Source organism: Coloeus monedula (genome assembly GCF_965178545.1).
Source record: "Coloeus monedula genome assembly, chromosome: 21".
In the NCBI taxonomy this organism is placed as follows: Eukaryota; Metazoa; Chordata; class Aves; order Passeriformes; family Corvidae; genus Coloeus; species Coloeus monedula.
The window spans coordinates 2,890,238-2,903,200 of record NC_138801.1 but is presented as its reverse complement, the minus strand read 5'-3'; the positions used below and the strand labels follow the sequence as shown (position 1 = coordinate 2,903,200).

The 12,963-nt window shown below is 56.0% G+C and overlaps 1 protein-coding gene across 1 annotated transcript; it reads left to right on the top strand.

Moving 5' to 3' along the window:
- Positions 1-4,373: 4,373 nt before the first annotated feature.
- On the top strand, positions 4,374-12,749 carry AGPAT2 (1-acylglycerol-3-phosphate O-acyltransferase 2). Its single transcript, XM_082295386.1, has 6 exons — positions 4,374-4,588; positions 8,137-8,270; positions 8,688-8,863; positions 9,030-9,125; positions 10,607-10,679; positions 11,140-12,749. The coding sequence occupies exons 1-6, from the start codon at positions 4,401-4,403 to the stop codon at positions 11,289-11,291; spliced, it is 819 nt and encodes a 272-aa protein (XP_082151512.1). The 5' UTR covers positions 4,374-4,400; the 3' UTR covers positions 11,292-12,749.
- The last annotated feature ends 214 nt before the right edge of the window (positions 12,750-12,963 follow it).

The following is a 12,963-nucleotide window of genomic DNA, read 5'->3' as shown; positions in this document are numbered from 1 at the left end:
TAGTCCCAGGCTGTCAACCAAAAGAAGCGCTTGGCTCACAGCTCTGCCTTCCCTGCTCAGTCCATCGTCTCCAGGTCAACCATCCAGCCCCATCCACCAGCACAAAATCCATCAGAAACAATTTGATTTGCTTTATTTACCCATGACATTTGGGAGAAAGCCTAATCCTATTGCAACTTGGAAAAAAAAAACCTGATTCCAATTTTACATCCTTGTGTCTCAAGGAGCTCAAGTGCTGCAGCCAGGCAAGATGCTGCTTCAGAGGCTGTGTCCTGTACTGGGCACAATCTCATTTCTGGGCACAGCACAGAGACCATGAGGTGCAGGGGGATTTCCAGCTTGTGGTTACAAACACAAATGCAACAGTAAGACCTGGAAGTCTCGTGGTTTTGCTACCTCATGTTTTTGGCAAAGTCTGCCAGGAGCAAAAAAATAAAAAGCCAGTGCTGGGGGGCTTGGTGGTGTGTTATCCCCAGCTGCAATCCTTGAGGGTTGTCAGCCTCACTGACAGCCCTGGCACACCAGTGGGGTCTGGCATTCCTCACGTGGATCAGCATCCTGCTTTGTGTCTTTCGTGGATTTAAATCCGCACGTGGCTGGCGTAAAGGTCCCAGCAGATAATGTCTTACGTTTTCAATAGAGTTACTTGTAGGTGAGTAAAGGTTACAGGAAGGAAGGTTCAGGTTATCTAATAGCCTTTTAAAACATGTGTCTCTCTTAATTGCATATTCCCAGAGTCAAAGTCCCTCGGGCTCTTTGGCTTTCCAGTAGCCAGCGGAGGCTGTACCTGCCGAAGCTCTGGCAGTTTAGCAATCTCATGCTTCTGGTTCTTGTGCAAGGCTCCGTTGTGAGCGAGGAACTGCGGTGCTCACATTGAAACCACGCTGAGTCACCACCCGGTTCCTCCCCGACTGTTTACTCTGTTGTCACCAGAGCGCTGACGTGTGATTGCCGAGGAGCCCAGCAACTCCAGGGAGCGTGGCCATGGAGCAGCAGGAGCCAGCGTGGAGACTGAGGGTCAGGCTGAAGCTCTGCCCCTGTGAGTGTGGGTTCACCTACGAGCTCCCCTGCTGCCCACACCAGGAGCAGCAGGAAAATTTCATCTCCCATGTGCCCCTTTAGGCGAGAGGGAAATGGGATTCACCCACATCTTTTGCACAAACTGCTCTTAGCACCATCCTCGCCAAGCAGACAGTGGTGTTCCTGCCCAGGGCAAACCTCTTTGCTGTCTCTGCAAGGGCAACGATTCCAGGAAAAGTGATGCCATCCCACTGGGGGCAGCCCTTGGGGCAGCCTCGCTTATGGATGTAAAGAAGGTCCAGGTTCCCAGTCTGCAGCCCTGTCCATGTGGGAGTAAGTGACACAGTGTAACCACGTCTGTGCTGTGATGCTGGGCTGTCCTTTGTACCCTGAGCTACACAGAGGTGACACACAGTGACACCAGGCTCTGACACATCTCCCAAAGCCAGCTGCTAATTGAGACAGGCAAAGAGGGAAGAGGATAGATCCGTGGATGGATGGATGGATGGATGGATGGATGGATGGATGGATGGATGGATGGATGGAAGGAAGGACTGACAGAGGTCTGGAAGGAGTTATGGCAGATGTGTGGATCGCCTCACTGTCCCCAAGTCCCTGGCAATCGATGCTGCTGTGCAGCACCCATCACGAGGGGTTGGTGTTGAGGAGTTTGCACAACCCACATCTTCCTGCTATCAGCCCTTCCTGTGAGGGCTCCCAGCCTCGCACATGCGTGCCACGATAAGGCCACGAATGAGGATGTTTGGCTGGCTGCTTCCTCCTCCCCCCAGTTTAATGTCACCAAACCCAGCTGCTGCTTTCAACACACAGCCCTTGGCAGGAGGCAAAGGGAAGCAGGCCGATGGATAGAGCTGCCAGAGGCACCATGGGCAGCCAAGGGCAGAGGCAGGGTGAGGCAGCCGGAGTGAGATTCTGCACAAATCCAGCCTTCCTTCGACCCAGCCGGCATCTCCAGAGGGTCCTGCCGAGCACCCACCCTCCCAGCCTGGAGCCTCCTGCTGCTCTACAATCTGCTCAGCCCGGAGCTGGACACATCCCTCCTTCCTCCATACCCCTCTGAGTGCTTTCCCTCTCTTCCCTTCTGTATACGTGGGAGATGTTCTCCGTGGCTCTATTTCTTTTCCAGTCAGAAGCTAGTCATCCACAGGGAGGTCACATGTTGTTGCCAAGGGAAGCAATAAATTTAGGCAAATAAAAGATAAAAGAACACAGCCAGATTATTGTAAAACAAGGGTAATGCATTGGGCTTCATGGCTCTTCATGGAGCCAGGCACAGAAATCCCACCAGCAGTGATGCTGTGTGGACCCTTCTGCTTGGCACTTGATGGGATCTTGCTCCTGCCAGAGATTCTGGGCCCTGCTCAGCTACACTATCTGCAGGGTACCCTTCCCTCATGTCTAAATAATCCAGTCAGTAGTTTAAATATGCAAAACACACAGCACAATCTAACAAACCAGTGTTTTTAGAAGAATTTGGAACTGCTTTATCCTGGCTGAAGCTTGGGAGGATTGGGATGGGGTCACCTTTGCCTCTGCCCCATAACAGCCACATTTCAAGGGTGATGAGGTGATCCCTGTTGTGTTGCACAGTGGGCAGAGGTTCTCGGGCCTCTTCCATCAGGAGTTTGTTATGAAAATGTTAACACACAGGCTGTCGTCATCTGGCAGCACCACCGCCTGTCTTATGAAATAACTCAGCGTGACAGCTCCGCTTGCTCACAGGCAGGCCCATGTCTGGCTTCTAATCTGGCATCAGAAAGTGCTCCCCTTCCTTGAGCTACAGACTAATATCAAATGTTTCATTTGCATTACTCCAGATAATGCGCTGAGGAGCATGGGGAGAAGGGAATGGCAGCCAAGCTCCTCCAGGAGCCCAGATGTGGAGCATTGCACCATCCCTGCCACGCCAGATCTGCTCACCCCGCTTGCCGCTGGCACCGCAGCCGGAATTTACATTTCAGATTCCCAACGTCAGCCAGCGTTTATGAGCTCCAGAGAGCAGCCCGCACGACGCCCCAGTGACAGATCACCAGGGACTTTCTTCCCGTGTCAACAAAAGCAAAAAGTCACGAGGATAACACAGAATCGCTCCAGGCCCAGCGTCTGCTCAGCTGCAAAGGTCTCAGTGACTTCCCAGGCATATGTTGGCTGGCACGGTGCTGGAGCAAGGCTCCCTGAACAGATCACACAACACAGGCCGGGGGGATTAATCTAATGCTGTGTGGTGATGTTAATACAATAAGGGTTCTTTGTGGCGTTAGCTGGAATCATGAGACCAGCTCTGAGATGTCATTGCCTGGCAGCCGTAGGGAGTGCTCTCTCTGGAGAGAAGGAGTTTGTCTCCTGCTTCCAGCCCTAAAGCTGCTGCGGGGCAGGGAAAGTGCAGTGAGCTCTCCTCGTTCTTGTGACAGCTCATTTGGGAACAGGATGCAACCTCTGTTGGCGAATCCAAGGACAGCTGAGGGAACAAGGGTTATTTTAAAATGAATAACATTTTCCCTTGATTTTTCCAGGAGCTGCAAAGCTCTGGATGCCAAAGGGATGCTCGGAACCGCAGGGTCACATCTTTACCCCAGTGGAGTCTCCATAGAGACTCGCAGGACTCGAGTTTCGCTATAAAAAGTGTTGCAAAACCAGCCGAGGCCAATGAATGGTTTGTGTCGGTTCCAGCAGACACTTTCATCTCCCGTAACAGCTTTGCACCCACAGAGCTTTAGGGCCTGATCCTATCCTAACCCCAGTGCCAGCAGGGAAAGCTCCATCCTGCTCAGCATGTTTGTGCAGCTGGAAAACCAGCATCGAGCACCAGCAGAGAAGGTCCATGAGGGTCCCAAAACCTCACACGGTGCCCTGAGGGACACAAACTCCCTCACAGCATGGAGGACCCCAAAGACTTTCCACGGCACCACAAAGGGAGTGAAAACCCCCACATGGCACCATGAGGGTCCCCAACGCCCAGAGGGCTCCATGAGGGCACCAAACCCCCACACAGCACCATGAGGGTCCCAAACCTCCCAGAGGGCTCCATGAGGGGACAAAACGCCGCCAGGGCACCATGGGGGTCCCAAAAGTCCACATGGTTCCGTGAGGGTCTCAAACTTCCATGATGAGGGTATCAAACCCCCACAGAGCCCTCATAGGGCTCCATGAAGGGACCGAACTCCCTCCTCCCCTTGCCGTGGGCACCCGGCCCGCCCTGCAGCCTGAGGAATCCCCGCTCCATAGGGAACATTGCCTGCGAGCCGGTCCCGCCCCGCTGAGGGAGCGGCGGGGCGGGCCGGGCCGCCCACATAAGGCGGGCTCAGCGCGGGCTGCCCGGGGAGGAGGCGGCAGTGGTGGTCGGTGCGGGTGGAGCCGTCATGGAGCTGGGGTGGCTGCTGTGGGGCACGGCCGTGCTGCTACTGCTCCACGTCCTCATGGAGCTCAGCCCCGCCGTCAACTTCGCGCTGCGCATCGGCTTCTACTGCCTGCTGTGCCTGGTGTCCTCGGCGCTGGCGGCCGCCGCCTGCCTGCTGGTCAACGGCGGCCGCACCGTCAAGAACATGAGGTGAGGGGGCACCGGGGGGGAACGGGCGCTGGGGACAGCGGTGTCACCCCCCGCCACTGCCCCGAGCCCCTGGGGTGGTGGCGGCCTCTGTCACATCCATGGCAGCCGCAGCCCCGCGAGTCTTCCCTTGGCTCAGGGGGGGCTGTCCTGGCCCATGGCAGAGCCCTCGGGGAGCCACGTTTGGGGGTGAAGTGCCTGGAAGGTGGTGGTGGGTGGCTTTTTTGGGGGGAAGCCACGGGAGAGCAGTGTTTGTTGGGAGTGGCAGAGCACTGGAACAGGCTGCCCAGAGAGTGTGAGGAATCTCCCTCTCTGGAGCCATTCCAAACCCACCCGTGTCTGTAGGTGACCCTGCCATGGCAGATTTAGATGATCTCCAGAAGGCCCTTTTTGATTGTAATGCCTGGGTGGTTGTGTTCGGAGTGTTTCCTGCCCCAGGAGCGGAGGCTGGCAGGCTGTGTGCCATGTGCTGCCAGGGCACGGCTCTCCTGCAGCTGCTGTCCGGCCCTGTGTCCCCTGACAGGACACACGTGGCTGTGGCCAAGGGGCTGCTCTCATCCAGCACCTCCTCTCCATGCCAAGGTACATTCTAAGGGCAAAGCAGGCACTTCTGCTGGCAGCACAGGACAGCTCATTTCCTGGTTTTGCTCTTCCCTAGGCAGCTTTTTACCTGTGCTGACTGTGTCCATGCCAGGTTGTATGGATTCAGGGGAAAGGAGAGCCTTAAGACACATCCTTTCAGATCAAAGGTTGGCAGCATCTCAGCGGGTGGAGCTGGACTTTGCTTTGCAGTGTGGCTTTCACACATAGGACTCAGGGTGGAGGGAGTGGGCACAGGGCACTGATGTGCTGCCTTGAGGGCTCTGCCCTGCCCGTCCCAGCTGGTGCCATGGCCCCAGGCACTGGGACCAGCAGTCTGCTCTGGGATCTCCAGCCTGCCTCTCTCTCCAGCTTTGGTTGCCTTGGCTCACTCTGGAGCAGCTTTCCAACACACAGCCAGCACTGCAGCTGGGAGAATTTATGATGTCAGTGATGGAAACGCTATCTTTTTATTTCCCTCCAAAAATAAACCATCTAAATTTTCTGTAGACTTCAAGGAATTATTTGGGAACAAGAACTTATACTGGATAACTCCTCATGTTGAAACCTAGGGCTAAATTTTGGCCACAACTGCCCTTTTCCTGTAACTTAGCCTGTTGTTTCCACATAGTGGCACTGGCTGGAGATCCTGGTGATGTATCCCAGCCCCTGGGAGGTCTGTGGCTGAGGTGATCCAGTGAGTTCCTTATTTCTCCACCATCCCAGACTGCTTATTCCAGCTTGGGAAAGAGGGCTGGAGCAGAGCATGTGCTGGTGGACAGGCAGCGATAATGGTGTTGTTGCGTGGTGCAGAACACCCCGTTCTTGCTGTGCTGCTGGCTCCAGTGTCAAGCTGGTGTGACTTGGAAGAGGTTACCCAGGGTGTCTGATAGAGATAGAACTGTTTATCTCTGGTGAAACGTCTTGCAGGACCTTCCAATCTGGTAAGCAGACTTCAGTAGTCCTTGAAAATCAGAGTATCCTAAGCAAGCCTCTGTGGCTGGCCGTGGAGCAGAGCATGTGAATCTGGGGGCTGCTGGCCTTCACACTCATTAGGGATGCACTGAAAAGTCACATTCCCGGCCATTTTTGTGCTCCTTGTGCCTGGCAATAAGTGCACTGGTTTTACAGCTTTCTGCAGCTGTGGCTGCTCCACGTCTGGATCATTGATTCCTGCAGAGAAGCCTCTTGTGGGGTCGGAGGGGACTTGGATCCATCCTTTAACCCTGTGGGTGACGTGGCCAGCCCAGCAGGGCTGCTGGTCACCCCATTCTTCTTTGCCTGCTCTGAGCTCTGCCCCTTTGCCTCTTTCAGTGGCTCATGCCTCATCTTGTGCAAGGAAAGGCTGGCTCCAGGCTGGCAGGAGGAAGCTGAATGGTTGCTCTTGAGTAATGTGTAACCAGCCTCTCCCGGCAGCCAGTGAGCACTGTGACTTCCAGAGCGATGACCTCTTTTTTGGTTGGCAGTCAGAAGGGAGGAGAAGTGTGATTTAGGTCACCCTGGTGGCCTGGCATCCCCCATGACCTCACTGGTTTGTGTCACCCTGCCTTTTCTCACCTGTAGCCCCCGTCTCTTCACCTGGACTGCCCCCCTGTAACCTTGGAGCGGCCTGTGGAGCTTGGGAACTCTGCATTCCATGCACCTCCCTGGGTGTGGCTCTTTGCAGCGAGTTGAAATGAGGACTGGTAGCAGTGTCACCTCGGGGCATTGGCCTGGCCCGAGCTCCAGTGTCACCTTGAGCTCGGGTGGTCTGCATGGGGGGACACCCCACGGAGATGTGAACCCTGCTGTGGGTAGGAGCAAGCTGGGGAAAGTCCTGTGGCTCAAGAGTTTCTGGAGACTTTCAGAGACCAGATGCTGGGAGCTGCTGCCAAGCCAGGACGAGATGCTGTCCAGGTGCTCACCTCCCACCTGAGTGACAAGGATGCTTCTCAGGGGAATGGTGCTGCACAGTTCCCAAGCTGGACCCCGTGGTGAGGACAGAGCTGACACTGTCCCCTTAGTCTCCTGCTGCAGGAAGGAAAGCTTCATCCCCTGTCTGCCAGGTGGCCCTGAGGCAGGACATCCAGGTGCTCACTGGAGGGCAGGTCAGCTCTGGAATCAGCTCTAGGGGAGAGCAGAGCCAAGCTGGTGGCTGTTCCTGGGAGTTTTGTTCACGTGCAGGCTCTTCTGCCACCTGTCCTGGTAAATGGCTGCTCCCCTGCCCAAAATAACCCCTGTGTTCTGCCAGCTTCTGCTTGTGTCCTTTGGCCCAGTTGGAGGGTCCCCAAGTCCCCAGGTCAGGGGGTGGCATAGATGGGCCCTGCTCCCATGGGCTGACAAGGGCATGGAAATGTGCTGCAGTGTTGGCACGGCTGAGTGGAGCTGCTGGAGTCTCCCAGCTGAGAAAAGCTGGGAGCTCTGTCAGACCTGTAGTTCCACTGGGAAAGGGAACTGGCAGGCAAAAGCTTGAGGATGGCTTTGCTTGGGGGCACCCAGCCTCTGCCAAGCTGTGTGGGGAGCACCCTGTTTGCTGCTTGCATCCTTGCCTTGTGCAGGGAAGTGTTTCTCACCTTCACTCCTCGTCTTCCTTGGGCCCCCGTGAGGGAATGGCACCCCAGGTTTGTTTCTATCATTCAGCAGCATCTTCCAGCACTGCAAGGAGCAGAACTGGCAGAGCCTTCCTTGGTTGTTGGGTGTGCTGGGGAGTGGCAGTTCCTGGCAGGATTGTTTGAGCAACTTGTGGGGTCCTGCTGAGTGCAGGAAGAAGAGCCTGGTAACACCAGCCCAGAACCATGGCACTGAACAGGGCAAATGAACAGCACTCCTGGAGGATGTGGTACCATGCAGGGCAGACACCTGGGTGGATCACAGGGCAAATAAGACCAGAGGTTCTCTGTCCCAGAGCTGCTCTTGTCTCCTTCTGCCCCTACTGGATGTAGCAGGCCCTGTCACCTCCCTGCCCTGCTGCTGACTGCTTTTCTCTTCTGCAGAATCATCAGAGCTGTTGTCAGGACCTTCAAGTATTTCTTTGGCTTGAGGTTTGAGGTGAAGGGACTGGAGAACTTCAAGGTGGAGGGCCCTGCTATCATTGTGTCCAACCATCAGAGCATCCTCGACATGATGGGTGAGGAACTGGTGGGAGGGGAGGGAAGATTTCTCCTGCTCACCATTGGGAGAAGTCCTGCTTGTACTTCCTGGACAAGCAGCCCCTGGTGCAGCTTCCCCATCAGTGCTGGTTGTGGGAAGGGTCTCCTGTCACTCTGACCAATCCCACACCTGTGTAGCCCCCCAGGTAATGCTGTCCTTGAGGTGCTGGCCCAGCACGTGTGTCAGTGGCCCTGCTGGGCTCTGTGGAGCTGGGAAATGAGCTGCCTCTGAGGGGTCCTGCTGTCACCTGCAGCCACCCTGCCCCACTAACTGCTGTGTGCCAAGCCTCCTGCTCTCAGAAGCCAGGAGACAAACAAGGTCCCTCTGTCCTTGTCCCACCTGAGTGCAGGCAGGGGGGGTGACTGCTGGGTCTTGCCCTCTGCCATCCCATTAGGGCTGATGGAGGTCCTGCCCGACAACTGTGTCCAGGTGGGCAAGAAAGAGCTGATGTACATGGGCACCGTGGGGCTCATCATCTACCTCGGCGGCGTCATCTTCATCAACAGGAAGAGCACCAGCAGCGCCAAGATGGTGATGTCAGAGGTGGCCAAGACTATGGTGGCTGACAACGTGAGTGTCACTGTGGAGCTGGGTGGGGTGGCATGGGGGGACTGTGGCCCTCCTGGTGCTGGCTCACCCGGAGTTCCAGCCGCCTGCAGCTCTCGGCAGAGCTGGCTGGTGTCTCCCAGCACTGCAAGTGGATTTGTGGAGCAGAGCCTTGTCTCTCCATGTGCAGGTGAAGGTGTGGGTGTACCCAGAGGGCACGAGGAACTGCACTGGGGATTTGCTGCCGTTCAAGAAAGGAGCATTTCACCTCGCTGTCCAGGCACAGGTAATGGTGCTCTGCCCCCCCATGGGAACCCTGAGTGCTTTTGCACTGGCGCTGCACGCTGGCCATGCAGTGTGTGGCTTGTTTGCTCTCAGGTGAGCTGTGTTCCCAGGTAACACCTGCTCAGGTAAGCCACCGTTAGGTGTCAGAAGTGCTGCCCAGCAGCAGCCAAGAGCCTTTTCCATTCCCTCTGGGGATGAGTGGCTGCAGACCGTGGAGAGCTGCCCTGTCCTCTCCTGCCCACCCCAGTCCTGGTGTCCCTCTGGAGGGAGGAGTGTGAGGGACAGGCACACTTGATCCCTATCCCAGGCTTTCCTGGCAGCCTGGCAGGGCAGTGCCTGTGACCAGGGGTTCCTGGGGGCATGGCTGCAGCCCAGAGCTTGCTCCTGGCAGGGAGCCCACTGGGTGCTTTCCTGGGGAAGCCCAAAGCTGTTGATTCATTTCTCAATCCCCCAGGTTGCAATAGCATAGTGGTGATTCAGGATTGTTAATTCTTGTGCTTTAGAGCAACATCTAGGCTTGCTCAGTGTGCAAATAGCTGCTGCCTCCCTCGCAGCCATATAGCAGTTCTTGGTACGTCTTTTCTCTCCAAAATGACAGCATCCATGAGCAGTTAGTGGGGGAGCAGGCAAACAGCTTCAGCCAGCCAGAGCTGTCTCAGGAGCAGGGTGCTTGCCTGGGCAGGGTGCTGGGGCAGTGTGCCAGGGATGACTCGAAGCCTCAGGGAAAACTGGTTTCCCCAGGAGAGGTGTTACAGCAGGGATTTTGGGAAAGGGAAGAGGTGCCAGCTCTCTCGCTGGGTTCGTTTGGCCAAGTCCAGGGTGTAGCCTGTGTTGTAGCATCCCTATTCCTGCCTGGGTGATGCAGCCAAGGCAGAGCCTGGCAGCTCTGGGAGGAAAGGATGACATGGAAGTGCTCCCCGCCTCTGCTACACCCCCCTGAGTCACCGCCTGTAGATCCTGGCTGTGTTACCAGCACTGGAACAACAACTCTGCCTGCCCTCCTGGCCCTGTGTCTGTCTGAAGCTTCCCCAGGAGCAATTGATAACAACTGGTGACTCCTTTTCTTAGAAACTGAAAGCAGAGCAGCTGCCCTGCCCCAGGCACGTGCCTGTACAGCAGGCAAGGCCTGTCAGAACAGGCATCCTGCAGCGTTTGTTTGCAGGACAGAAAATACCTGGGGTTTGAAGCCTCACTTGGGATGAGGAGCCCTAAAAGCCAGTGCTGAGCTGAGGCTGGAGTGGAACTTGGCCTTGTTTCCTTGAGTATCCCTGTGCTCCGCATTTCTGCGGAGTGGTTTTGATGCCATTTGACTCCTGCTTGTTCCAGCCTTTGGAAGTGGGTGTTGTTTGTGGGGCTGTGTGTGCCCTGTGTGTCTGAGAGCCAGGCCAGGCCAGCTTTGCTGTGTGGGATTCACTGCCTGTCTCTGGCCTGCCCTGAGCTGCTGAAGTGCCAGTAACTCCTCTTTTTCTTCCTTTCCCCAAGGTCCCAGTGATCCCTGTGGTGTACTCCTCCTTCACCACCTTCTATAACCCAAAGACGAAGCTATTTACATCAGGTAACAAAGAGTCACTTGGAGACAGGGTTGCTGTTGTCCTGTGTGGAGATCTGGTTCACAAGGGTGTGGGAGAGAAGCAGAGCTGGTGTGAACAGGAGGAGCCCTGCTTGGGAGATGTTTGGAGGCAGTTCAAAGCACTTGGCACCAGAGCCTGGGCTGGGTTAACTCAGGAAAGGCTGTAATTAAATACACTGAGGGATGTTTTCATTAAAAATCAGTTACCACCTCTCCTGCTCTGGGCAGGCTCTGGCTGGAATGGCAGTTTGGGGCACAGGGGGATTATTGGGGGTGGCACAGTTGCTGGAGCTGGGATCTAACTCTGCCTGTGCTCCAGGGGTGGCTGCCTGAAGCCCTGGGAGGGGTTGAGGGCTGTGCTGGGGCTGTCCAGGGTGGGGAGCAGGGCAGAGAGCAGAGCTCCTGTGGCATGTGAGTTTCTTACAGGCTCCTCTCTTGTCCCCAGGCAAAATCAACGTTGAGATTCTGCCTCCAATAGAGACCAAAGGGCTGACATCAGACGATGTCACCGAGCTCAGTGACAGATGCTTCAGCACCATGAGGGAGACCTTCTTCAGGCTGTCAGGCCGTCCAAGCCAGGCAAAGGACTCTTCTTAGAGGCTTCTCCAGTGGTGTCACCATGTGGTGGTGGCTCAAGGGACCTATCTGTTCTTGCCAAATACTGAAGGACCTTCTTATCTTCTGCAGTGATTTCTGACTCTGGGAACACCACGGACTGGCACACACAGGGTGTCAAGCCAGCACTAAGGTTCCCCTTTGAGTGGATTTCTCTTATGGGTTCACTTTCTCACTTTGAACTGTCTCCTTTTTCTGAATTTCTCAGGCATCAAACTTCTGCTACCAAAGGGCTCAATGACCAGAGAGGTGAGTTCCCCCAGCTCATGCAGCTGGCATGGGGTGACAGCAAAAGCCTGCCTGGAGCCTGAGCTCTGCCTCATGTGACTGCCCTGCCCCTGTGTTCCTGCAGGCTCAGCTCGTGCTGGCCTGGCCCTGTGATGTCCCAGGTGGAAACTGCCAGGCAGCAGTTAGTATCAGCACACCCTTGATGCTCAAACAGGGCTGAAAACGGTGTGAAAATCCAGATTTTGGCTTTACAGCAGCGCTAGGAGTGTGGTGTCCTCACTGCCACCCACCAGTGGGACTCACGGGCCTGTCCCCTTGAGATGCCCTTGTGGCACAACAGCATCACGTTGGGTAACTGCTGCCAGTTCCCTGCCGTGGTGGTGGCTCAGCCTGGTCACATCCCGGTGCCTGCAATGCCCCTTACGGAGGCAAAGGGCTCTGTCGGGCTCGTTTTGTCACTTGTCATGGTCGGCACTGACCGAAAGATGGTGCCTGTCCCGCGTCTCTACCGATCTGCAAGGCGGAGCAGCCGCTCTCCGAGGCCTGTAAAATCCCTGCAGAGCCACAGGGTGGGTGAGCTGCAGCTGGAACGGGGCTGGGAAGGCTTGGAAGGCTTCAGCTCGCTCTTTGGGGGACATAAACCCCTTTCCCAGTCAGATAAAAGGGGTTCCCCTGTGGGTGATGGACCAACAGAGCTCCTGGATCCCTCGCCAGGAGCTGTGGAATGTAGATGCCCTCGGAGGCTGGGTCAGGTCCATGGTCCCTGTAGCTTTAGCTCTCCTGTTCATGGCACAGGGGGACCTTGGGACAAGCCACCTGGGGCTACTCAGGTAACCAGCACAGCCAGTTCCTGCAGCCTGTGTTGGTGGAGTTGTGTTTATCCAGCATTTTGGGGCCAAAGCCTCAGCTGCGAAAGGCAGGGAGCTCCCTGGAAGGAGCCCTTGGGCCGAGCTGGTGCTGGCAGGGGCTTTGTTGAAGGGGCCTTACAGTACAGACTCAGGGCATGGGAAGGGTCGGGGTGGGAGGATGGGAACCAAACCAGCACTTTGTGAGAGTGGCAGATAAAAGGGCTGTCATGGAGGGTACACCCTCCCCTGGGAGGGCTCCTGGGGAAGGGAACCATGTCTGACTCCTCCTGGGAGGAGAGAGCGGTGCCTCTGTGTGCACTTGTCTGCTGTTCACTTTTAATTGGGCAAAGAATGTCATGTGCTTTACAAAAAAAAAAGAAAGAAATTACACCTTTTGGTTATTTAAATAAAGGAGCCTCCTGGTCTTGTGTGAGGGAGGAGGATGTGGGGTGCTGAGCCCTCAGCTCTTGCAGGGGGTGGGTTTGGTGATGGAGGGGCAGTGGGGGTCCCTGTCCCCACCCTGCTGCCCAGGCAGGAGGGCTGTGCTTCACCCAGCCTCCCTGGTCAGGCACCATCCC

Excerpts from the sequence above, each read along its gene's own strand:
- AGPAT2 (XM_082295386.1), top strand. The coding sequence starts at position 4,401 with ATGGAGCTGGGGTGGCTGCTGTGGGGCACGGCCGTGCTGCTACTGCTC. Across the intron at positions 4,589-8,136 it reads CGCACCGTCAAGAACATGAG|AATCATCAGAGCTGTTGTCA; the intron begins GTGAGGGGGCAC and ends TCTCTTCTGCAG. Across the intron at positions 10,680-11,139 it reads GACGAAGCTATTTACATCAG|GCAAAATCAACGTTGAGATT; the intron begins GTAACAAAGAGT and ends TCTTGTCCCCAG.